The sequence below is a fragment of the Arvicanthis niloticus genome, chromosome 2 (assembly GCF_011762505.2).
Source record: "Arvicanthis niloticus isolate mArvNil1 chromosome 2, mArvNil1.pat.X, whole genome shotgun sequence".
Taxonomy (NCBI): domain Eukaryota; kingdom Metazoa; phylum Chordata; class Mammalia; order Rodentia; family Muridae; genus Arvicanthis; species Arvicanthis niloticus.
In genome coordinates, this window is record NC_047659.1 from 134,955,269 (window position 1) to 134,980,484 (window position 25,216).

General features: G+C 49.0%; 1 protein-coding gene across 29 annotated transcripts in view; it reads right to left on the reverse strand.

The window, feature by feature from the left end:
• Zmynd8 (zinc finger MYND-type containing 8) overlaps nt 1-25,216 on the reverse strand; it is a 98,007-nt gene that overhangs the window by 42,890 nt on the left and 29,901 nt on the right. For 13 of the 29 annotated variants that reach the window (XM_034495156.2, XM_034495159.2, XM_076930240.1 and 10 more), the window contains 8 exons: nt 20,848-20,996; nt 15,148-15,366; nt 12,194-12,307; nt 9,038-9,130; nt 7,836-7,923; nt 6,365-6,420; nt 4,288-4,365; nt 2,909-3,024 (listed from right to left, as the gene is read on the reverse strand). In XM_034495156.2, coding sequence (XP_034351047.1) covers nt 2,909-3,024; nt 4,288-4,365; nt 6,365-6,420; nt 7,836-7,923; nt 9,038-9,130; nt 12,194-12,307; nt 15,148-15,366; nt 20,848-20,996 — 913 coding nt within the window. The other 16 variants (XM_076930247.1, XM_034495173.2, XM_076930243.1 and 13 more) reach the window with 6 other exon arrangements.

Genomic DNA, 25,216 nt, shown 5'->3' on the forward strand with positions numbered 1-25,216 from the left:
AGTGAAAGCAGTTCCTTCATAGGGTGACAAAGTGCCTGGTGCCTTGGCACACAGGGGTGTCTGTAACCCCAGCCTTCAGGAGGCTGAGGCAGAAGGAGACTAGGTAGCCTGTCTACTCCATGATACATTACTCAATCACACAGTGGGCACATGTCAGCTGACTGTTATTTTTCCTAAAGCCTTGCACTCATCTGGCCTAAGAGTTCCTATATTTTTAGATAATGGTACCTATATCTAAGATCAAGCAAACAATTCTTTGAAGAGGGGCCTGCAGAGCCTGCCATGACCTGTGCTGGAGCGCCCATGGGTTTACTCTCAGGCTATAAACTTGCAGTCGGGAGTTCTGGGATGTTTTTCAGCCTGACCTAGCTCACTAGCACACGCCTACGCTTCCACTTTGCCTCTGCCAAGTGAAGAGTTGTTGTCTGTCTCTCGTGGGTCCCAATATCATCAGTTTTCCCACATCCTAGCGAGGCAGGCTGCAGATGAACCCACCTGGATTGGCTTTAAGACTGTCTAGGGACAGGTGTGGTGGCAATGCCTTTGATCCAGCACAAAGAGGGCAGAGGCAGGTGGATCTCTGTGAGTTTGAGACCAGGCTAATCTACAGAGGGAGATCCAGGACATCCATGGTTACAGAGAGAGACCCTGTCTCAAACAACAAAACAAACAAACAAAAGTCCATCATAGCCAAGGCTATACAGAAAAACTAACAAAAAACAAACCACAGAAAACTACTACCACCAACAAAATCCTGTCTGGGGAGAGAGGGGAGCTCACCCAGAACCAAGAATTTCCCTGGGGAGAAAGTGCACACCAGTTCCCAGGGATGGGGAATACCTTTGGCCCTCCAAAGTGTTGGTATCATGGTACCTTAGACTGTTCACACATCCACAGTGGGGCCACCTTGCCCAAAGGAAACATGCCAGGTTAGCATAGCCTCTCAGAGGAAACAGAAAACATTGAGGATATAGAGAAAGACCCGCCTCTTGGCCAGCACCCAGGACCAAGGAATAAACTGCATGTCTCATACAACAGCCTCAGCATAGAGCCCAAGCATTGTTTATGGGGCCTGTGTCCCCAAGGCCAACTTCAGGGGCATGGGCATGGGCATGTGGTCACACCAGAAGGATCGGAATCCTGAGCTCCTTGGTCTGGGTCCATTTGGTAAATGGGGACATCTGTTGTGCCACACACTGATGTGGACCCCAGTAGGCAAATCCACACACAGGGCTGCCCCACAGGAGAATCTTAACCGGTAGGATGGTGAACACCTCAAGTGTTCGTTGATGGGACAATTACGGCACAGCCAGCCGCCAGCTCCTCCTGCTCTAAAAACAGAAAGCAAATTCTTACTTGCCTCTCCTCGGAGCACCCAGTTCAAACCACTAATTACAGCCCGGCCTCTGCAGGCACAGCCCTTCACTGGCCTCTGCCCCTCTAGCCAGGTCCACCAGTGTCTTCGCCAAGCACTTCCTACAGATGGGAGACAGGGAGCCTAGCATAGCAGGTACTCGACAAGTGTCTGCCTGCTTGCTATTGCTCTGCAGCTCAGAAGAGCCTGAGGGAGCACATTCCTTTAACTGAAGGAATGCTGAAATTCAGGAAGAATGCCACCAGGACATGGAGGGAATGTGGGGAGAGAGCTCACATGGTAGAGAGTTTACCTAGCACTAAGCAAGCCTGGGTTTCGGCCCCAACAACATATTATCAGGTGTCCGGGTGTATGCCTGCAATTCCAACACTCAGAATGTGAACAGAAGATCAGGAGTTCAGAGTCACCTTCTAATAATATAAAACAAGTTGAGACGAGCTGAGGCTACATGAGCCCCTCCCCCTCCCCCCCCCAAGGGGAGGGGGGTAAAAATTAAACTGAGATGTGTCCTGCCAAAGCCAGTGCCACCTCAAGGAACTGCTACCTGTTCTGACGGGGGGGGGGGGGGGGGGAGACAACTGGAACTTCTGCAAGAAACTCAATCTTTCTAATATTGAGATTTTTTTTTCCCTCTGCTTTGAGTCATAAGCCAAGCACAATCTGACAGAGAGTGAACGTGCTAATTCAGCTGCTGATTATCACAAAGGAAAAAAAGAGTATCTATTTTCTGTGTGGTACATGACTTTAACTCCCATGCATTCGTACATCTTCTCAAGATGAGGGGGGTGGGGCCATACTCCCAAAGAATCTTTGCTTCATTTAAAGGGACCTTGCATGTTAAGTGGTGTCCCTGACTACCTGTTGCTCACAGGCAGGCGGGCCACCAAGGCAAAGGGGGGCTGCCATTAGCTGGAAAGACTTTATAACTCCATTCAGCATGTGCGAGAAAGAAAGGGGAGGTTGGGGAGGCTGGGAGGGACGGTGAAGTCTGTCAAAACATCATCCCCCCTGTCATTTCCCAGTTTAGATACTCAGAGAGGGAATCGGGGAGGTACTCCATCTAATGCTAGGAACATCGTTGAGTGGCAAGCCAGGAAACTACCTCCGGTCCCTGAAAGCATTACTTTTAAAAGCAATTTGCAGCACGGAGGTTTAATTTACTCCAGAAAACAAAATGAATAAATAACTACACAGCAAACAGAGCCTCGGAACTCATTCTGAAGCCGGATCCACCGGGATCCACCAACAGAACCACGGAGGTGGGGTTCTTTGTTAGCACGTCTGAAGAAGCTAACGCACTGACAGAACACCGCCACGATGAAGCCTCCGCTCACCAAGCCTGGCGGAGAACCAGAAAACACTTTACAGCAACAAGGTCATGGGTTGGTAATACAACGTACAAAAACAATGGCCACCGTCACTGCCGATAAAAGGTAGAATTCGCTTTTAAGAACAATATAGTACCCTCCACCACTGTTACGCTGTGATGTCATTACCCAAAGTTCCACTTGCAGCCTGTTTTAAAGCTCCCACCTGTCATGTTGTCCAAAGAAACGGGCGTCAACCTGCCCGTCTTTGTCCCTCAGTGCTTTCGCTGGCCAGAATGGAAACCCTTTCAGTTTCGCCCAGACCAAAGGATGCGGATTGCTCTAGAAGAAGAACAAAATGCAGGGGTGGCGTTATATGTGGCAGCAAAGACACACATTAAAGTCTGAAAGGTAATCTGAACGAAGGGAGGTAGGGGAGGACACAGCCATGTGCTGATTAATTAGGCTTTTGTCAATCTGACACAAGCTGGCGTCATCTGGGAAAGGGAACCTCAGGTAAGAAAGCCATCAGACAGGTCTGTACACAGATCTGTGGGGCATTTCCTTGATTGACGACTGCTGTGGACGGGCTCAAGCCACTGGTGGGCGGGAGGTCCTGGGATGTATTCCACAGCAAGCTGTGCAGGCCACGGTGAACAGCTCTCCTCCAGGGCTTGGCTTGGCTTCCGGTCTTAACTGACCTGGATGGAATAAACCCTTTCCTTCCCAAGCTGCTGCTGGCCTCCGTGTTTATCATGGAGTAATTAGGAGGCAAAACAGGTCATAAGCCATGCATGAAAAGGAGACAGCTGCAAGCAAGGTGTCCCCAGGCAGGTGTGCGGCCTGGACAGAGCCAGCGCGGCTTAAAGCTGAGAGAGTGAGTCAGACTTGGGTCCTGGGTGACCAAGAAACTTCACCTCTTTAGGCACCACAGAAACAGTTAACACCTGCTCTGTGCTAAGTCTGTACAAAATGTGGAGTTACACAAAAGTAAGAAGCAGCAGGAGCCATGCTTGCCTGCTGGGGCTCCTGAGGCTGTGGCTACACAGGTGTTTATCTCCAGGGGCAAAAAGAGGCCTGAGCTATGCTTTCCTTATCCAGTCTTGCCTTTTCCAGCCCTCCACCCTGCCCCTCTCTCAGACACCCTGCCCCTCTCTCAGACACGCTCACTCCACCTGACAATGCTCACCACTGTCAGAGAAAGAAGAGTTTACCATGATGGCTTCACACTTCTATAAACCAATGATCTCTCTGGAGAGACAGACAGTCCTCCAAGGATGTGTGTCCAAAGGTCTTAAAACAGGAACCAACTAGATTTTAAAATGACACAGCAAACTGAAGACACATCCTACGACCTGCACCTTACTTGCCACAGTCCCTCTTTGAGTCAGCCCAGTTACCAGGACACTTAACTCCGGAACAAAACAGTTTGGCCCAAGAGGCTTAGCCAAGCCCACTTAGCTCCTCTCCACCCTGACTTTCTCACAACAACTTCTATTAAAACCTCACAATCTCATCTCATAAATCCCCAGAGAGGGCCATCTTGGTATAGCCAAAGGCACCAGAGTTTCCAGAAGTGAAACAAAAGAACCAGATCCAACTTACACAGGGCTCACAGAACCAGTTGTCTCGTTTTTGGCAAGCTGCAAGATAACATTCTGGACATACTTCAATTTCATTCATCTGAAAAGCAAAACAATACATTAGAGTGCGGCGCCCCTGCTCCCACCTGGAAGCCCTCCTAAATCCCTGACACTCGGACTTGCTTGGATTTTTATTTCAAGGTCAGATTTTCTTCTTTTAGTTTTTCTTTTGTATTACGGGGCAGGCAGAGAGCAACAGAATCTTGCCAGGTAGCTCAGGCTGGCCTCAAAGTGATCAAGAAAGTCTCCTGCCTCAGCCTCCCAAGTGCTGAGACCATAGGTTCACAGAAGTACACAATCAGTTTGCTTAATATTTTTTTTTCCAAGACAACCACCACATCAGCCACACATGGCTGCCCAGCTCCCTTTTAAGATGATATTCAGATGGGTGGACAGCACAGCTTAGAACCAACCCATGGCCTCGCCTGAAGTCAAAGATTACCACTCACAAGCCCAGAGGCTTCAGAAAAAGGCACTCATGGGCCTACACATGTTCACAGGTAGTCAAGGATGATGAGCGACACAGAATCTACACAGCAGCTAACTCCACAGACTTAGCATACTGAGATGCCCCGTGGCATCCATGGTCAAAATACCTTAACACAAACAAACTCCAGTCTTCCATGCCTGAGCACTTATTTACATCTCACAAGTAAGACAAGGTCAGACTATGGTCATCTCATTTTAAAGTACTGCAGAAAGGGATGATGCCCTAAAAATTCAAATATCCTACCAAGAGTCCACAGTGGCAGCTAGGTAGGACAGGGAATTGAACCCAGGTAGTGGATCTCCAAAGCCTATAAGTTTCCTCAACACACTTAGCAGCTATTATTTTTCCAGTATTGGAGGTCTTGCATTGCTCTTTGCCTCCTGGTGCCATGTAGGGCTCATGTATGTAGCAGGCGATTTGCTGCTACATCCGCATCCTTCAGCCCACATCCATGCCCTACCCATCCTCCTGAGCCAGCGTAACTGGGGGCCAAAGTGGGAGCGAGGGAATACTGCACTCCTCTTTCGAAAGGCAATAGTGAGGGGACCTCAAGACCTGCTGCCAACCAACGCAATACAACCAGAAACAACAATGAGATGTGGCTGTCTCCCAATCACACGCAGGAAATGCACATACGCATACTTTTTAAATTTAGATGGGCTGGAGATGTGGCTCAGAGGTTAAAGGCACCTGCTATTCTTGCAGATAACCTGGGTTCAGTTCCCAGCACCCACCTCAGGAAGCTTGAAAGCACAGGTGACTCCAGTTCTAGGAGAAATGCCCTCTGGCCCCTTCAGACTCACATAAACACAAAGGTACCCATACACACATTGAATGAATGAATGAACGAATGAACGAGCGAACAAATGAATCTTTTACAAAGACCGGCACTTCCTGTGCTGGAAGCACACACAGTGCCACACAGTCATGCCTTAGGTCTCCTGGAAGCAGTCAGAGAACTGCCACAAACTAGTGGAAATGTCTGATCTCTTGACATCGTGGCACGCTGTTATCTGGGAATCTTATGCCCGAGAACCACACAGTCAAGATGGGATGGGGGAAACCCCACCATGGCCAGGCAATGTTGCATAGTGGTTACACCTCTACTCCCAGCACTACGGATGCAGAGGCTAGGCCAACCTACACAGCAGGTTCAAGGCTAGTCAGAGTATATAATGAGACCCCATTTTCAATAAGAAAGAAAATAAAGGAAAAAGCAGGGAGAGATGGCACCTTACTTTGTGAATGATGCCATCGGCTGTCTGACTCAATCCCAACTGTGAAGGCCAAGGTCAAACCTGACGAACTGCCGAGGGAGAAGATCGGATTCCCTGCACTTGGCCACGACTTCCTAAAGATTACTCCCATCTTCACTGCTGAACTAAAGGGCTCCTGTAACATTGGGGTCCCCTCTTTCCAGCTTTCATGTTCCTTGAAGGGACATGATGCTGTACGTAAGACAGTGCACACAAAAGTCACCGCAGCCACCCGCTGGGGTGCCCTGCCTCTAGGAGAGCCCCCACCCACAGGAGAGCTGGGAATCATGTACCTCGTGCTCACAGATTTTGATGACAACTTTCGCTATTTGCGTCAACTTGTGGTTTCCTGAGGGAATAAGAAAAAGGGATCATTTCACAGGGAAACAGTGAGCGGCCTGCCTCGGGGTTACACACATATTAGCGATTTTTTAACTCCCCATGCCCCCAAGATTCACCATTTAAAGGTTAAAACTTGTCTATCAAGGACCAGGCTTTGCCAGCGTCTTGCAACTGAGTAGCTGGTGTGGAATTCCCTAGATAAGTTACCTCAAGTACTCTGACATTCTAAAAGCTATAATTAGCAGAAAGGAACCTAACTTAACCCTGTAATTCCAGAACACCACGCCAGGAAGAAATGGGGTGACTGTTGCCTCCCCTAAGATTCTACCAGAAACTCTATAGAAAAACAGGTGAGAGGATTCTCATTTACTTAATGACCGAGTCAAAATCGGGAGTCCCTGCCTCTACCAGAACTCTCAGCTAATGAGCCAAGCGTCTGACGAAGACCCAACGCCAGGCCTTTCTTTCTCCCTTTGCACCAATGCAGAGGTCAGGAAGGCCAAAGGGCTATGGTCCTTTTGGTCCTAAGAGCCATTTTCGGAAACTGTCAGTTTGCTGGGCTGAGGAGATGGCTCCACCAGTAAAGTGCTAGCCTCGAAGGAATAAGGACGCAATGGCCAGCCATTCTAGCCTAACAGGCCAGGCCTGACACACACACACACACACACACACGCGCGCGCGCGCGCGCACACACACACACACACACGCACACGCGCACACTCACCCCTCCACGTGCATGCACCCACAGGAATATGCACCCATCCACACCTACACATAGCTATGGCAACTAAATAAACAATGCACAGGAAGGAACCTGTAACAGCGGCCTCTGCAGACCTGTGGGGATTTCCTGTCCTCCATGCAGCCCATGCTGCACTGGCCAACTTGGCTGGAGTAAGTGTCCTGTTCCTCCACCTGAGCCTGTTCCCATTTGTATGAAGTAATAGCCAGAGTTCTCTATTAGGTGTGTCCCCGGTTCACTCTCCAAGTGTTTTGAGGCAGAGTCCTCTCACTGGGCCTGCAGCGCTCTCATTGGAGAGCAGTGAACACTCCCCTGCCTCTACCTTCCCAGGGCTAGGGTGGGTGGCAGGTCCTATGACACCTGACTTTTACCTGAAATGGCAACTCAGATCTTCCCAGCCACCTAAGCCTGATTTTATTATTAAGACTCTTATGCATTATAAGTATGGGAGAGGCACATTGTAACTGCAGGGGACAGAAGGGTCGGACAGATAGGCTCTGGAAAAAAAACAAAAACACACAGGTCCTGGGAACCAAACCCGGATTGTCTGGAAGAGCAGCAGGTACTACCACTGCAGAGCCATTTGTCTCCCTAGCCCATTAGACCTGCATCTTAACAAAGGGCAGGAGACTGCCATGTTTGAGGCACACCCCCGCCCCAGGAGCCTCCGAGCCACTCACCCCCATTATAAATAATACAGTTGTGCAGGATCCACTTGGCATCGGCCAGGAAGGCTTCGGTACAGCCGTACATCTTCTTCTTTGCATTCTGGGAGGAGAAGCCAGAGAACATTATGACCATCAAAGTCTATACAGGCAGCAGTGCTAACACCTGGGTCCCTGCACCTTTCAGAGGAGCCATCTGCCAGATTAATCGGTGCTCTCTGACTCATCTCCCAGGATGCTATTAGGTTCAAGATCTACGGCCCTATAAAACGCGCCAGGAGTCAGCGCAGGGATTTGAGCATTCTCATCTTGAAAATGCTGCCATTCATCCAGCAACTTCATCCAATGAAGGGCACATTTCATATAGCAGGACAGCACTAATAATAAAGACACTATGGCATCACAGGCATCTCACAAAAGCCAGTGAAGTTTAACAGAAGGAGAAACTGAGGAAGGTCACTGTGAAGACAACTCACCCCGGCCTGAAGCTAAAATCCATCCCTGTGTTTATTTAATGCCTTTCCTTTCCTGCTTATCAAAAGGTCAGGGCAATTTCCCAAAGCAGATGAGATCTCCAGCTTTGGGAGGGGATCAGCAATGCAGACATTATGACCACGTGCTCCTCTTTATGGACTCTTTTGTTTTCTTTCAGAATCAGGAAATCACAGACAGGGCCCTGCACAAGCCAGGCAGGCCAGCACAATACACAAATGTATTTCCAACACATATTTAGCTCCTGCATTGGAAAACTGCACAAAAAGATGTGCTGAATCAAAGTGTTTTAAGTGTGATTATTCATCACAGAATTTTAGCACAGACTCTTAAAACCACCTTAGGGCATTCAAGAAACAGCCCGATAGTTAGGTCTAAGAAGCTCCTTTACTGCTAATCTGGTGGTTTCCAAACATGTCATTTTCTCTACTTCCTTCCTGATGCTCTCATTATCACCTCAGGAGGAAGTGAGATGCCAATCAATCAAATCAATAATTCTTAGAAGCTAGGATATCCCTCAAGAACAATGCCCAGAATTTCAACAATCCCCTGAGACATCCCCCCACCCTCCCCTCCCCCAGGAGGAGGTCACAGAGAAAGTTCAGCATGGAAGACTGAGAGCTCTCTCTGATCCACCTGGAGCTAGGATAGGGGAAGAAACGGGAGAGCCTGGGCTATCTCCAACACCTGTGCTACTACGGCCAGGCTCTGTGGTAGAGGCCAACCTTTTCCAATGTACAAAGGTCCATGGGGTGGAAAATATATTCTGCATAGTCAGGGTGCTGCTCCAATGGAACGGGCTTCTGGAATGCATCCGTCTGTAAGAGAGAGACATGCACAGGCAAAAAACCATCACTACCCTGAAGAGCAGGCAAGGGCGGCAGAGGACGATGAGAACCTCACACACTTTCACAGTCCAGAGATAACCACACAGGATGACCTTGAAAAGCTCAAGGTGACCACACCTTCTAGTTCTGCTCTTCCAAGAGTGTCCTGGGCCCAAGTGAAGTATCTGGTTTTATTCTTTGTTTTGATTATAGCTTCTGCCTTCCTCCATTAAGACTGACAGTTACCACACTGCTGACCACTCTGGGTCTCTAAAGGACAGGTGCTATGTAGTCCACACCCCAGCACAAACTGACTTGGGGGGAGGGGATGATGCTGATAAGGGAACTCAGGAAAACTTACTACTGCTTGGTATGGGTGGCAGGTATTTACTCTTTAATTTAGAAATGCAAAAAGAAGGTGCTGGCTGGGCATGGTGGCACAAGCCTTTAATACCAGCACTCAGAAGGCAGAGGCAGGTGGAACTCTGAGTTCGAGGCCACCCTGATCTACAGACCTAGTCCCAGAACAACCAGGGCTTCATGAAGAAACCCTGCATTGAGACAGATGGATGCATGGGTGGAAGGGAGGGAGGGAGGGAGGGAGGGAGGGAGGGAGGGAGGGAGATGCTGGATAGATGGTTCTGTGGCTAAGAGTACTTGTTTCTTCACCAGAGGACCACCAGAACCCATACTGGGTAACTTACCAACTGTAATTATAGCTCCAGGGGATCTGGCATCCTTATGTGTGTCTGTGTGTAATGTGTGTCATGTGCGTCTGTGTGTGTGTCTGTGTGTGTAGTGTGTGTGTGTGTGTGTGTGTGTGTGTGTGTGTGTGTGTGTGTCTGGGCACCCAGCACCCACAGGGTGGTTCCTAAGCATCTGTAACTCTAGTTCCAGAGGCTTCAATGCTCTCTTCTGAGCTCCTCAAGCACCAGACAAGCACAGGCAAAACACCCACGCACATACATAAAATAAACAAAGCTCTTTAAAATATATCACACATTAAAAATTAATGCCTTCAGTTTTTTGTTTAGGTTTAGAATTCTACAAAGTTGGACTGGGAGGCTGGGCAGGGCAGTGCGTGGCTTTGGTCTCAGCACTTGGGAGGTAGAAGCAGGTGCCTATCTGTGAGTTCAAGACTAGTGTGGTCTACACAGCAAGTTCCAGGACAGCCAGGGATACAGAGAAAACCTGTCTCAATGAAACAAAACTTTGTTGCAGAGAGCTCACTGGCTGCAGCACTGTGGTAGAGCATTTATCTAGCATGGGTGGGTAAGGCTCTGGCTTCCTTCTCAACTCCCCTCTCCTCCTTTGCCACCCCCACCATCCCCAGAAAAAGGAAAACAAACACCTGTACCAGGCTCCTGGCACCAGATGATCCCTTTATGAATAGTTTTTAGCAGGCACAGTAAGAAGCTGGCTGGGGTAGAGCACGCCTTTAATCCCAGAACCTGGGAAGCAGAGGCAGGCGGATCTCTGTGAGTTTGAGGCCAGCCTGGTCTACAGAGCAAGCTCCAGGACAGCCAGGGCTACACAAAGAAACCCCCTTTTGTTTGTTTGTTTGTTTGTTTTTCTTTGTACCACATTCTGGCTATATACTTTACTCCCAGTGACTGGGATTCAAGAGAAAAAAGTTTCCTGTTTTAACAAAAGCCAACGGAAGGAGCTGGACTCCCTCCCCATGTAACAACAGATTTCCGAATACATCTCAAAGCCAAAGCCTGCTTTTGGTTTTGCTTTTATTTTCTGGAATATCACATTTATCTCTTTAGTGTATGTGTGGGGACACAGGCATGTGAGGGTGTGGGGGGGGGGTACAGACACATGAGGGTGTGGGTGTGCAGGCATGTGAGGGTGTGTGGGTGTGCAGGCATGTGAGGGTGTGTAGGTGGGGTACAGGCATGTGAGGGTGTGGGTGTGCAGGCATGTGAGGGTGTGGAGGCATGTGAGGGTGTGAGTGTGGTGGTCAGGGGCCTGAGTATCGAACTCTGGTCAGCAGACTTGACAGCAAGCATCGTTAGCTTCTGGGACATCTCGTTAGCTACATTTTTGTGTTTGTAATAACTTTAAAGGGTGAGCCCCACAGCAGCCCGGAGAGTCTCTGTGAACTCTTTTTACTTAGGAAAGAAACACACTTGAATTTCCTTAGACCATAGGGTGTTTTATGCAAACAAAAGAGGGAGCCCCACCCACAATGTTGCTTGAATTCATCTGTAGAAAAAATGAATTATAATGTCATTAGGTGATGGGGGGTAGGCAGCTCCCCTGCCAATGCCTTGCCATGTGACCATGGCTAAACGGAAACCTATCAAGGAGATCGAGGTGGCCTTGAACTTCTGCCTCCCTAGTGCCAGGATTATACACATGTACCACCAAGCCTGGGTTTAAATCTTACATTTCCAAACATGATAGATCCTGGGGCTGAAGTTGAGAAGAGCTCAAGGATAGAGCGCTCACCTAGTGTCCACAGGGCCCTGGCTTCCATACCCAGTACCACAAGAAAAAGCTCTTAAAAAGCATTTTTCTGACACTTTCCCAAACCCATCTAAGTAAACACACCAAAGGCAGCAGTGCTGGCCTGGTGGAGCCTCTCCGGAGGGCACTGCTGTGTGGTACATACCTTGACAGCCAAATGTGGCAGACCACCTTCCTACACTGCTCAAACAGAAAATCTCAAACCCACCTCCTTATTGACAGACAGTCTCTCACCCATAGAGAGCTCACTGGCTCAGTCTCACTAAACTGGGCTGCCTCTCTGTTCTCACAGAATCTCACAAAGGCCTCAGGGAAGAGCACAGATCCCTCCTCAAACAATGGAGTTTGACCATCACGAGTCTGACCACACAGCTCTCCAGAATCTTAATACCCCACCCACACCTCACTCCTGCTGTCTCCCCGCTAGACTCTTTCAGGACGGACGATCCTATCTCATGTCTGTACACACAGGAAGTTCCCCAAGAGCATGTTTATGTGCCATGAGGGAACCTGTAGGTCATCAAAGGAAACGCATGGCCGCGGTCATCCCGCTCACAGCAGCGGGAACAGGCCTCTTACCCCTGGCTGCTTCATTTTCTGAATGGCAAACTTGAGAAGGTAGGACAGCTGTTCAATGGTCAGCATGGTCATGGCTTTGCTCTGCGTCTCGATGCATTCTGCTACTGTAATCTTCTACAAGTCAAAAAATCACACACACACACAGGTCCGTTAGGGAAAAAACACATTACTGCCATTTAGTCTCCTTCTATCTCTGCACTCACAGGTAAAAGCAATTCCCACCTACATGGGAACAGCGACTGGTCTTGGAAAGAACTCCAAACCACAAGACCAGCATGTACTGGATCTGCGGGCAGAGACTTAAGTCGTCAATCCACACACATTGTGCGGGGAAGTGACAGGCTGGTGAAGACATCAAGATCTGAGCTGGGACCTGGGACGGTGCAGGGCCGCAACCCTTGGGCCTTAAGAACTGAATGTGAGCCGGGCAGTGGTGGCGCACACCTTTGATCCCAGAATTTGGAAGGCAGAGGCAGGAGGATCTCTGTGAGTTTGAGGCCAGCCTGGTCTACAAGGTGAGTTCCAGGACAGCCAGGGCTACACAAAGAGAAACCCAAGGACATCTGCAAGAAGAAACCTCTCCTTTTTCCTTTCCTTGCTTCAAAACCATCTCACTGGCCTGGAACTCACAGAGAACCACTTACCTCTGCCTCCATCCAGCTTTCCCTTTTCCAACCCTTACCTTTTTCTTCTCCTTTCCCTTCCTTCCTCTCTTCTCTTTGGAGACAAACTCTCACTATGTAGCCCAGGCTGGCCTCAAACTCTTAACACCCGTGCCTCAGCTTCTGCAGTGATTTTTACCAGTATGTGCCACCACACCAGGCTCACAACTGTCATTTTATGGGGGACATCCTTATCAAAGGAAAGATCCAGATAACCAACTGTAACCAGTCTGCTGCAGAAACCCCCGGACCAGATCTCGGGGATTCTGAGGTTTATGTGGCAACAACAAAAAAAATAGCAAGCCCTAAAGTGTCAAGGACTCTTCTGGCCAGGCTGTGAAGGAGAGATGCGACATTTTCCCCATTAGTTTCCATCTGTCACACTGCCGGGGCCTTCCAACAAACTCCCACTCTGGTTGGTTGTCAAAAGAAGGACCACACAGAGTCACTCAAAAACCAACAAGAGTGCAGACTAACAGACTCCATTTCATCTTCTGGGCTTTCATTATAATTCACCCCGCGGGGGAAAAACTGAAGGCCCTGAATCTGAACACACAGCCAAGTACACCTGCTTGCTTGAATGCAGTGTCTTTTGGTGTGCTCCAAATCCAGTCACCTGCCCGCCTGTTGTTCCACCTCCTACCTCTACTCTTCCCTCTCTCTGACCAGGACCAGTTAACAGAACAACAAAAACAAACAAAAAAAAAAAGAGTCCTAATCATGTTTAAAAAAAACAAAACAAAAAAAAAAACATGGAAATTGGTGTGCAACACTGATCAAGGAGCCCAAAGGCCAATTACCTGGAGGATACTGGGAAAAATCTCCTGATATAAGAGAAGTTAGGAGATGTTCCATTCTTTTAGGGAAAACATTGTCTATCCACCCAGGACACCTGAGCCTCCAGCAGCAGCCGTGGGGACAGAGAAGAGCCATGATTGTAACAGTGAGACAGCAAGCTTGGCACCAAACCAGCTGGCCGGCCCTTCCCCACGGGCTGCTTCCCACACAGACTGGTCATAAACTCTGGGGTCTCAGTCACCTTCCTCTACAACCGTCACTTCCAGAGAAGGCAACCTATCTCTGTTCGGTGACTCAGACCACAGAGAAGGCTGGGGAACCCACAAAACGATGGGAAAGCAAACCCAGCTCTGAACACAGAGTGGGGGAGCTGTCAATTCAGAGTGTGCAAGTCTGTTTAGAGTAAGCCCAGGGGAGCCGTCGGCCAGCTTTTGCCAAGACAGAGGCAGAAGGCCTCTTTGACATCATTTCTCTCCTTTCCCCACCCATGGGCATTTTCCTACAGTGAGCGCCGCATGCGCATGCGCATGCGCACATCTGGGCGGAGCTTCCTCACGATCTACTCCATGCCCGCAGGAATCCCAGAGAAGTTCACACACATGAAATGATGATGTGTGTGAGCGACACTCCTGTTTTCAGCAGAGAGCATCACACGCAGATTCGGGAGCTCGAGCAGTCGGCTTAATGACGGTTGAGCTGCTGGTGAGACTGGGGTGGGCTGCCTTCAGCCTGGCTAGCCCTGAACCTGCGGCTTCCTCTGCCCAGAAGTCCTCCCCTTCGGATCCTCCTTATACCTCAGTGTGTCCTTCCCAGGCCTGGACTCTTAAAAGTGGGGATGGGGGGGAGGACATCGCACCTCAACTTCCTGTTCCCGTCTTCCGTCCCATTTTCTCTACTTTTCTTCCACCTTCTGCTATAAGTAACTTTCAGGGTTTTTTGTCCGCTTTTGCCCAAAATAACAATAAATAATAAGAAAGGGTTATCCACTCTGTCGAACGTGCTGTTGAATCCCCGACACCTAACAGGCACTGGAGAAATGCGGGTCGCATGAAAGAAAACGTGAGGCGGTCACCACGTAGAGCACACGCGCTAGAGCGGTCTTCCCAGCAGGCTACTGGCGAGAGGAGTCAAGGCCGAAGAAGGGGAGGAAACAGCGCGGGATCTTTTCAAAAGGCGTCAACCATTACAGATCTACAAGGTCCTTCCAGGGCACTCACGGCAGAAGGCAGAAGCAGCAGACGCACAGCGGCAGGTCTCAAAGCGCTCCCAAGGCTCGGGGACAGGCAAGGCGATATGTCTTTCCAAGAGCTGCCCCACTGCAGCCAGCGCAGAGGCGGGTCCCCAGAGGGGGCGGCCAGGGTAGAGCAGGCGGGAGGCAAGACATTTCTCTTTCCCTCTATTTGGATTATTTTGAAATTTTTAAAAAATAAAAAGGAAGAAAAGAGAAAGGAGAGGAATTGAGGCAGGTAATGAATTCATTCATCGGGAACTAACCTCACATTCAGGACAAAACCAGTCCCCCTCTGGTTCCGATGTCAGTCTCAGACACTTAGCGTGATAAACCCGGGGACAGAGCTCACAGCAAAGGACTTGTCCTTCCCGGTGACAAACCCAGCAATAGAAGTCATTCCGTCCGTCCTGCGGTATAACATCAACAGGGTCTGTGGTGAGTGGCTGCTTCATATAGTAAAACGGACCATGTCTTAGCTCTGACTGAAATGTAGGCAAGAAAGACAGGTGGGGTTTCAAAACACAGGTGGTTTCTTAGCAGTAATTTGCACATCAAGAACAACACACCAACAACATCACACCCCCTCACAACCCCCCTACACAGTCAGGCCATCTCCACCCCCCAACTAAACACAGCAGTGGCTGGTCCACAGCTATAAAGCCACTTGCCAGGCACTGAAAGCCGGCACCTAAGAGTTAGTGGCTAGGTGGCCCGAGTGCACAGTTTAAACCTCAACCCCCATTAAGCAGCTAAGTGACCTAGTCCATGTCTCCCTCCACCTCCCCACCTCAATTTTCTCATCTGTAAAATGGAGCTGAATGTTCCAACATGTTGGTATTAACATGGCAGCACAGCCACCACTCACAAAAACTGTGAAAGGCCCAACGTGTGTGAGCCCAAATTTACAAAGTCTATGTGGGTTTGGCAAACCGCCCTGGCAAGCTTTAAATAGTTAAGTATTTGGAGGGCAGAAACAATTAGATTTGGCTGGAGCAAAATTTATCCTTCGTTTACTTAAGTCTGTCACCAAGGTAGAAAGTATCTCCAATAGGCTCCCCAAAGCCCTGATCCTTGAGCAGGGTGCTCAAATCCGCCAGGAAGGCTGGCCAATTCATCAGAACCAACAGCGCCAGACCGAGGAGAGAGGAAAAGGCCCACCAGTTCACGGGAACCAGACATCTCCCTGAGAGACAGCATCAGGAAACCTGTCTCTAGACATTCAACAGCACAGCAGAGCCAAACACAGAGAGAAGCCTGCAAAGTCCAGCCCGGAGTTGTCCAGTGGTGATGGTCAAATGGCCTACTAACAGCTCTGTGACCTTCAGAGCCCACAGGAAAACAAGATGCCTTCCAAAAAGCCCATGGGCATACTGTGTAGATATCACATTTACACGACACAAGCTCCCTGTCAGTAAAATATGGTTCCCTCCAACAAGACCTCATACTGGCTACATACAGCACAATGACGATACCATGGATAAGAAGACCATGCTTGTAATCCCAGTGCCTGGGAACAGAGACAGAGGAGAGGGACTGTGGGTTAGAAGCCAGGCTAAGAGAATGTCAAGATGCCTCAGCAGGTAAAGGCCAGCCTAAGCAACTTGACCCCTAGAATCCATGGAAAGAAAGGAGAGAAGCCCACCATACATACATGCACACACACACATATATATACATACACATATGTATATACATACATACATAAACACCCACCCACTCTTACACATTCTCCCACCCCACCTACCACAATCTCTTACACATACTTTGTTTTTAATTTAAAAAAAGTTGTGTGTGTGTGTGTGTAAAACAGGGGTTTCCTAGTACACTCTCTCAGTGACCACTGCTCTATTTACACAGACATACTCCAACATTTTTTAAACTGACCTAATATGAAAGTGGCCATAACATTTTGTTGACTGAAAATCTGATTTCTCCATAGGACCAGGCTTCTGTGTTCGTGTCTACTGCTCCTTTTTCTCCTCAGGACCAGGGATTGAGCGCAGTACCTCACAAACTCTAAGAGAAGGCTTAACCAGGGAACCACGCCCCATGTCTGTATTAAATGGCTAGAGCCTGCCAGGATGAGAAATGTCTCAGAGCTACAGGCAGCCCAGGTTCTCCCCTGGATTTTAGGACGAGGAGTCAGAGCTGCAGATGTCTGATCCCCCAAACTCCTTTAGGGAGTCTTGGAAGCTTTTTGCCCATCTTGGGAATCAGTCTTTCTAAATCTCCCTAAGTAAATAGCTCCATCTTCCCCAATCACCAGTAAGGGCTTGGGTGGTCTGCTCTGTTTCCAGGGAGGAATATCATTGTTGGATAGTCTCTAAATGGTACATTTTTCAATGTACTGTGCTGCACACGTTCAAGGAAGCCTTATAATTTAACAGCACTCATCTCACTAACAAAAGAGTCGAGCCAAAACTCAGGGATCAAATAACCCAACCTGACACCACAGCCCAGCGGGAATTTCTGATACCGATTTTATTTCTTTGATGGCAAGGAAGTTTCCCCCAGGCTCCATCTCTGCCTCACCCCAAGTGGGTGTCCTCAGGACCAAAGGGACAACCAGGTGACTCTGCTCTCTTCAGGGACCCCCCCAGGAACTTCAGTGGCCACAGAGGACAGCAGCCCCGTCAATCACATACTTCCATTATGGCTTCTGTTTTCTATTCCACAAAAACAACCCGATAACAAACGTGGAGGTTTTGAAAGGAAAAGCCAACCATTTCAGGTAAAATGGATTCTGATTTCTCTCTCCCTCGTGTCTGGAGTATGTAAACGGCCCTGCAGCAAAGCACAGGCTGCAGCCCGTGCGACAAGGGGATAATTGCAGGTTACAGAGTAAATGTTTTTATTCCCTGGCTCCTGCCCCAGGTCAGCTTAACAAGAAAATGGAAAAGACCTATTCACTCACTCCAGGGATGTTTTCATCTGCACTGAGGCCGGCAGATGTTTGCAATTCAGGATTTCTGTAAGAATAATAAGTGAAGGGCTGGAGAGATGGCTCAATGGTTAAGAGCAAGGACTACTCTTTCAGAGGACCTGGGTTCAATTCCCAGTACCCACAGCTCACAATTTTAATTCCGGTTCCAAGGGATCCCACCCCTTCTGGCCTCTGTGGGCATACACTACACACAAACGGGCCATAAACTTACATGCAGACAGTTTGCAACACCTACATGGCCACTTCCCTTCTATAACTCCAATTCTACCAAATCTGACCTCCAAGGGCTCCTGCATATCCACGATGTACAGAAAGTCATGCAAGCAAACACACATAATGTAATTTTTTTTTAAAAAAAAGTAATGAATAAATCTCTTTTTGAAAATCCTGGTATGGTCGCGCACACACCTCTAATCCTAGCACTTTTGAGAGAGGCTGGAACATCTCCGTGAACAAGAAGTCAGCCGGGTCTAGTTCCAAGCCAGCCAGGGCTATACGGTGAGAGTCTATCTCAAAATGAATTAACTATTTGTGATCCCCTTGATAGAGTGCATGAAAATTGTCCCTTTCTGCAAATGTCATATGCTAGAAATAACCAAGGGCCAAGACTCTCTCACCTTTGCCTCATGAGGCTAATCTGCCTGTCAATCAACCTTAGTGCTTATCCAAAGCCCTCTTGAAGATCTAACTGAAGCTCTAAGAGAAAGCCAGTAACACGCTCACACAGTGAATGTCCTAGATGCTGGGAGCGAGGTCATGTGACCTGGTAGAGCTGGGAGCCTTCCAGGTCTTCAGCAATGGCTGCTCACAGCAGGTCCCCTGAGGCAAGCAAAGGCCTTTTCAACCTTCCTCCCACCCATGCTGTCCCCATACCCTAAATGTTTTCTGAAGCCATGGCGTCCCATCCTCTGTCAAACCCTGAGCAACAGCAATGCAGGAGGACTTTTATCTGAGGCCATCGGTAAGACAGGTGACAGACATAAGTGACACAGGGTGACACGGGGTGCAGGATTACAAGCAACCGTCATGAGTAGGAGGCTGACGTAGTTACTAAGTGGTTACTGAAATGGATGAGTTTGAAGATTGGTCATAATCATCGGTTGCCCTTGCTATTTGTTTGTTTTTAAGACTAGGCCTTGCTAGGTAGATAGCCCAGGTTAGCCACTAACTCACTGTGAAGCCTAGGTTGGCCTCTAATTTATGAAGCCTTGAACTTTGATACTCGGTAGCCCCAGCTTCCCAAGTACTGGGTTGGCAGGTATGGCACTCACGACTTGACTCAAAAACTGCCTTAATATGTAGTTAGGGAAGGAGAGAAAATGTTCACACGGACCCACTAACAGGAAGACGGCCAGGTCCAACACACTCATGGACATGCGCTTGTGAGTTCACATCCCTGTGGAGGCCAGAGAAGACAATGACAATCTCAGGTCATCCTCAGGAGGGCCCTCCACTTCCTTTTACTGTCCTGGAACTCACTCAGTGGGCTAGCCTGGCTGACCAGTGAGCCCTAGAGATCCTCCTGTGGCCACCTCCCCAGGGCTGGGATTGCAAGCCAACACTCTGGGCACTTTTTACATAGATTCCAAGGTTCCTCAAACTCAGGTCAGGCCCTCATATCTGCAAGGCAAACGCTTTACAGGCTGAGCCACGCCCATAACCCCCAGTGTTTCTTTTTGAGTCTTTATTCCTATGAGCCATGACAGCTCCCAGGTGGCAGGGGCCAGATGTCACCAGTAAGACAAGCAAAGCTAACCCCACTTGCCCTGAGACCCAGAGGAGGGAACACCTCTGTGCTTCCCTTTACCAGAGACAGTTACAACCTCTCTCAAACAACTAGATCTGTGCCGTCTAACATGTGGCCATGGGCAGCCATCTGACTTTAAAATTAGATGAAATGAAAAACTCAGTTCCGAGTAATTCTCACCCAAGAAAGCCATACATGGCTATGACTACTACGGCAGACGGTGTGGATCTATAATGCTTTTTTAGATATTGAGGGGTTTTATTGTGTGCAGAGACTAGAATTATTAGAGCCAGAGTCCAAGGCCACCCAAGGTTACATATGAGTCTCTGACTCAAAAGGAAAAGATTGCTACAGCCTGGCTTCCTTTCCAAATTCTGTCACCGATGTTTGCATTATCCGTCAATGAATGGGGCTCAGTTAACGCTCACAACAGCCCTGTGGACTGGGCAGTTACCACAACCCTCATCCTGTGACTGAGGAAGCCAGCCAGGCACACAAGAGGTTAACGCGCTCGAAGCCAGAGACGAAGCTGGCCACTCACTATATAATTTTGTGTTCGGAAACATGCGTGAGATGTCAGGCATTTAACCATTGCGAGACCTCTGCCCATAAAACCAGCAACCTTGCTCCCTTCAATCCTCCCGCCCTGGAGCCCACTCCAGCACTCGATAAAGCACAGAACAGATGAAGGAACCGTCACCGAAGACAAGGCCAGAACTCAGTCACAGAGGGGACAGACATCCTACCCAGTCCATTCAAGTGCCTCTAGTCTGCTCACATCCAAAGACTACCTAACCTGCACCAGAGAAAGTAAAGCTAGAATATTCTTTAGGGGGAAAAAAAAAATCCTTTTCCATATTTCTGACAGCATCGGCTGCCAGGTGGGCGGGTCTGTGCGCGGAGGGAAGGAACAGTGGCTCATGACCAAAGCTGACTCAGACAGTGTCTCTCCCCACTGACCTTCATTTTACAGATGAGAAAATAGTCTCAGCCACATAATCCTCCCCATCCCCCTCAGGCAGCTGTCAGGAAAACCCTGAGACCACCAATAACTAACCCCCAGTAGCTGGCATATAGCTCTGTCCTCTATCCTCAAAACAGACCTGAAACCCCACTGAAAATTTTTACACAGGCCCCTTCTGAGCTGCCCTTCATGTAAATGGCAGCTAGTGCCAGGCAGCCTGCTAGAGCAATGCCAAGAAGCCAAGCTACGCCCCTGCCGCCTGGCCTCCCTCCCGCCCGTACAGAAGCCACTCACAGCAGCTCCCTTACCTGCTCTTTATTACTACTGTTCAGTAAGCCGGGTTTCTTTTTCTTTTTAATGGGGCTCGTGGATGAGTCTTGGGGCGAATGGCCATTGGAGGAATGTGGAGGGCTGGGGAACTTCCGTTTCGTGGCCGTTTTCTCTGTAGAGCCAGGATCTGAAAGAGACACAGAGGACCATGTTTGAAAAGCTCTCAAGGAGGCCTGGGTCATTTGATGAGGGTGTGCAGGTGACACAGTCACTGTGGCTCTGTTCCCAAACTCTGAGTGACAGGTCTGTACTTCCCTTCCTAGAATCTACCTGTCTCTTCCTTCAGGACACTGAGTCTTTCTCTTCAGCCTACAGAACATCTGTGTAAACTCTTATCTCGGTGCCAACTACACAAAAAGAGAAACGTCAAACCACCTAGATTTTGGGCTTCTCTTTAAAAAACAAACAAAAATAAAAACAACAACAACAAAGCAGACCAAGTCCCACAGGCCCTGACACCTGTGTGGCAATCGCCTATCATTACATGGGAAGCTATCGCCTACTTTTTAAAACAAAACAACCCTTACCACAGACTTGGTGATAAGGCCATGACCACAATTTGAATGTGAGAAATCCCCCCATAGGCTCATATATTTCAACAAGTGGCCACCAGCTGGTGACGCTGTCATGGGAGCTATGGTATTTTAAGGAAATGGGTCACTAAAAGTGGATGTTGACATTTTTAAGCCAGGCCCTGCTTCCTGTCCAGTTTCTACCTCTTGTCCAGGAGCCATGGCTATGAGGAGCCCAACTGCCCACTCCCGCCACCACAGATAGCGCCACCTACCACCAGGCCTCCTAAAATAGCAGACTACATCCCCTCAAGATGGAAGCCAAAATAAACCTTACCTTCCTTAGGTTCTTGTCACGGATTTGGTCACAGCAACAAGAAAATAACACATCCAGTTACTAGAAGTAGTCACACAAGCAAGGGTGTTGCTCTGACACCCAAGAAACACATCTCCACACCCTGCCCAACAGCAAAATCAAGACACCCCAAGACTTGAAGGAAACAGAGGCCCCAGCACTCATTCCCATTCAGTTGACTAAGAGTAGGACGAGCCCCTCCCACAGGAAGGTTCTCATGTCCCACCCACACCCTGTCTGAGACCCTCACCCAAAGGCAGCAGACAAAGAACAGGCATTGACTCCCACCCTAACAGGCACTACCCACCCCTGTCATTTGCCCTTGGTTTTATATCCCTACGGCCCCACTATCATCCAACCGTTCACCTGTAAGACCCACAGTTCGTTCATGCCCAATGGTGGGCTCTTTAGCTTAGGGACAAAGGTACAACCTGGTGCACCTCACACCCTGAGGAAGTGAATGAAGCCAGAGAAGCGCCGGGCGGTGGTGGCGCATGCCTTTAATCCCAGCACTTGGGAGGCAAAGGCAGGTGGATTTCTGAGTTCGAGGCCAGCCTGGTCTACAGAGTGAGTTCCAGGACAGCCAGAGCTACACAGAGAAACTCTGTCTCGAAAAACAATGGGGAAAAAAAACCTGCAAACTGCAGGGATGGCTCAGCAGTTAAGACCCTTGGCTGCTCTTCCAGGGGACCTGGGTTCAAATCCCAGCACTCACATGGTGGCTCCAACCATCCGTAACACCAGTTCCAGGGGATCCAATGCCTTCTGATCTCTGAAGGTACTGCACATACATGACACACCTAAACACATGCAGGCAAAACCTTCATACACACTTTAAAATCGAAAAGAATGCTCAACACAGCCAGGAGGCAGAGGCAGAAGCAGAGGAAGAGGTAGAGAGATCTCCATGACTTTGAGGACATAGTGAATTCTGGGCCGGTGAAACCCTGTCTCAAAATGAAGAACGTTGCAGTTAGTGAAAGGATAAATCCATAACATGCTTGCCGTGCAAGTGGAAAGATCTGGTCCAGAAATCATGTAAAGATAGCCACAGTTGCCTGAATCTGTAATCCCTGCACTCCTTCAGCAAGATGCAAGGCAGACAGGGGAATCTCCAGAAGCATATGGGCCAGCTAGACTGCTGTATTATACACAGAAAAGACTCTCAAACAAAGGGAAAAGAACTGATACCCAAGGCTGTCCTGTCCTCATCGAACACCCCCACACACACACACACACACCATGGGTAAGAAAGACAGCTGTATTCATGGGCACTTGTAATCCCAGCACTTCGGAGACTGAAGCAGAAGAGTTGCTGTGAGTTCCAGGCCAGTGAGTTCCAGGCCAGGCTAGGTAACAGAGTGCCACACAATCTCTACCCCTCCCCCACTGGAAGAGGGAATGAGGTAATACCAAGGGCACCATTTAGTGGCACAGCACTTGCCGGGCAGGCATAGGCTCCAGGTCCCACCCCCAGCACCAAGAGTATCTCTCCATGGACTCATGTATGACAATCTCTACACAAGGCTCGGGTCCCATCCCCAGCACCAAGAATATTTCTCCAGCTTCGGTCCAGTTTCAAAACAACACATCTAGTGCCTCCAGTAGGCGGTGTCACGGCCCATCCCCAAAGGATGCAATCCAGCATGTAAACACCTAGAATACTCCAGGGGGAACACCAAAGTCCAGCCAGGTTCCTTGGGGGAGCGGGAGGGCGTCTCAGGACGCCCTAAGGAGGGCCTGCAGAAGGGATTATATATCAACATATACCCTGGTGTACTACAGTTGTCATGGATTTGGATGACTTTATCAAAGTAAGGGAAATGACAGGGATTTAGAAGGCTCAAGCGCACATGAAAGGCGGCAGGTGCAGGCAAAGGCAATAATGAGTCAAGGAGGGTGGGACCCCAGATAGATGTCACGGAGGGATAAAGAGGGGGCTGAGCTGCTGTGGGCTGCAAGGCCTCAGGAAGGAGCTTAGGGTTTGTTTTACGTGCAGCTAATACCGTAACCTACTTACTGCAGGTGACTTGGGGGCTCACACGCGTGCCTCTCAAAAGAAACAATACTTTGGCCAGTCTAAACCAGGAGGATCTGACCAGACCGTCCTTACAAAATCTCGGCTAGTGGTTGGGTTTAGCGAAGATTCCCCAGTGGGAGACAAGGGACAGTTTCTAGGGTGCCTCAAGATTTCTTAGCTGACTTTGTAAATACCTCAGTTCTCAAACTCAATTCCAGCAAGACCCCTAAGGACTGTCTGTGACACAAAGAACCAGTCCTTCAGGAAGGGGATAGGGCATTGTGGACTAGAGCAGTGCAGCTTTGGAGCCAAGCTTAGATCTTGGCAGTCTGGATCCTTCCTGCTCAGAACCCCCTATGGGGGCTATCATTCCTATGACCAGCAGTACCTTAAAAATATGTGCTCGTGTGCACACACACAGGTAAATTATTAGGCCTCACCTGGGATCCACAGAATCAGCAGCTCTTAAGATCAGCCGGTATTTGTGGGTGAGGGATGCTACAGGGTATACATATATGCTTGAGAGGTGGGGGGGCGGGGCCTGAGAATACCCTAGGTTGGGCTGCTATGAAACTCCATGATTCAATCAAAGGAAAGAGGGAAATGGGAGCCAGGAGTCCTTGCCTGGCTTCACATGAACAACACCTCCAGGATCCAGAAAGTACAGGCCACTCACTCTGTACACAGACACAGTTTCCTGGATTGGGGGGCTGGGGGAGGGGTAGCAAAATCTGCCTTCGGTGAGATGTCCTAAGGCATTGGGTCCAGATAAAGACACTTGCTGCCAGGCATGGAAACCTGAGCTGCATCTGGGGGATCACAGGGTAGGAGACCATCAACTCTTGGAGCTGTTCGCTGGGACACCAGTGTAAGCAGGAACTCCTGGGAAGAAGCTGGGTCCACAGACAGTGACTGACCTTAGTGTGGCAGATCCATGGACTGCCTTATTGTGGACTAGTTCTAGACATTTCACTGTTTCCCGCCCTCCTTGGGGTCAGAACCAACAGCCTATGACCCACCAACAGGTAAAAACCTTTTGCAATCTACTAATGAGGCAAACCAGTAACTTCCACCAACCCCAAAGGAATGCCATCGAGTAGCAGCTGAGACCTATAGGACAGTGCCCTCATCTCTCTGTACCTGCCCCTTTGATGTACCCACCAACTTACTCTAAATTGTCTTGATTTACGACTTTCTCTGTTCTGTAAAACTATTTAAAAAAAAAAAAAAAAAACTGCCATGAAACTGCTTCTGTATCAGAACATGGAATTTGGGCTAACTTAAATCTGTTCCGGGCCCATCCAAGTATGCACAGATGCAAGTTAATAGAATGGAGACATCTACAAGGCAGCTGAACTGTAAAAACCTTCCTTTGAACTTTAAAATATTTTCATGGGGCAGGGGTGGGGGGTCACCAGAAAAGTAACATATTCACGAGCAATCTATCTACAAGGGAGTTT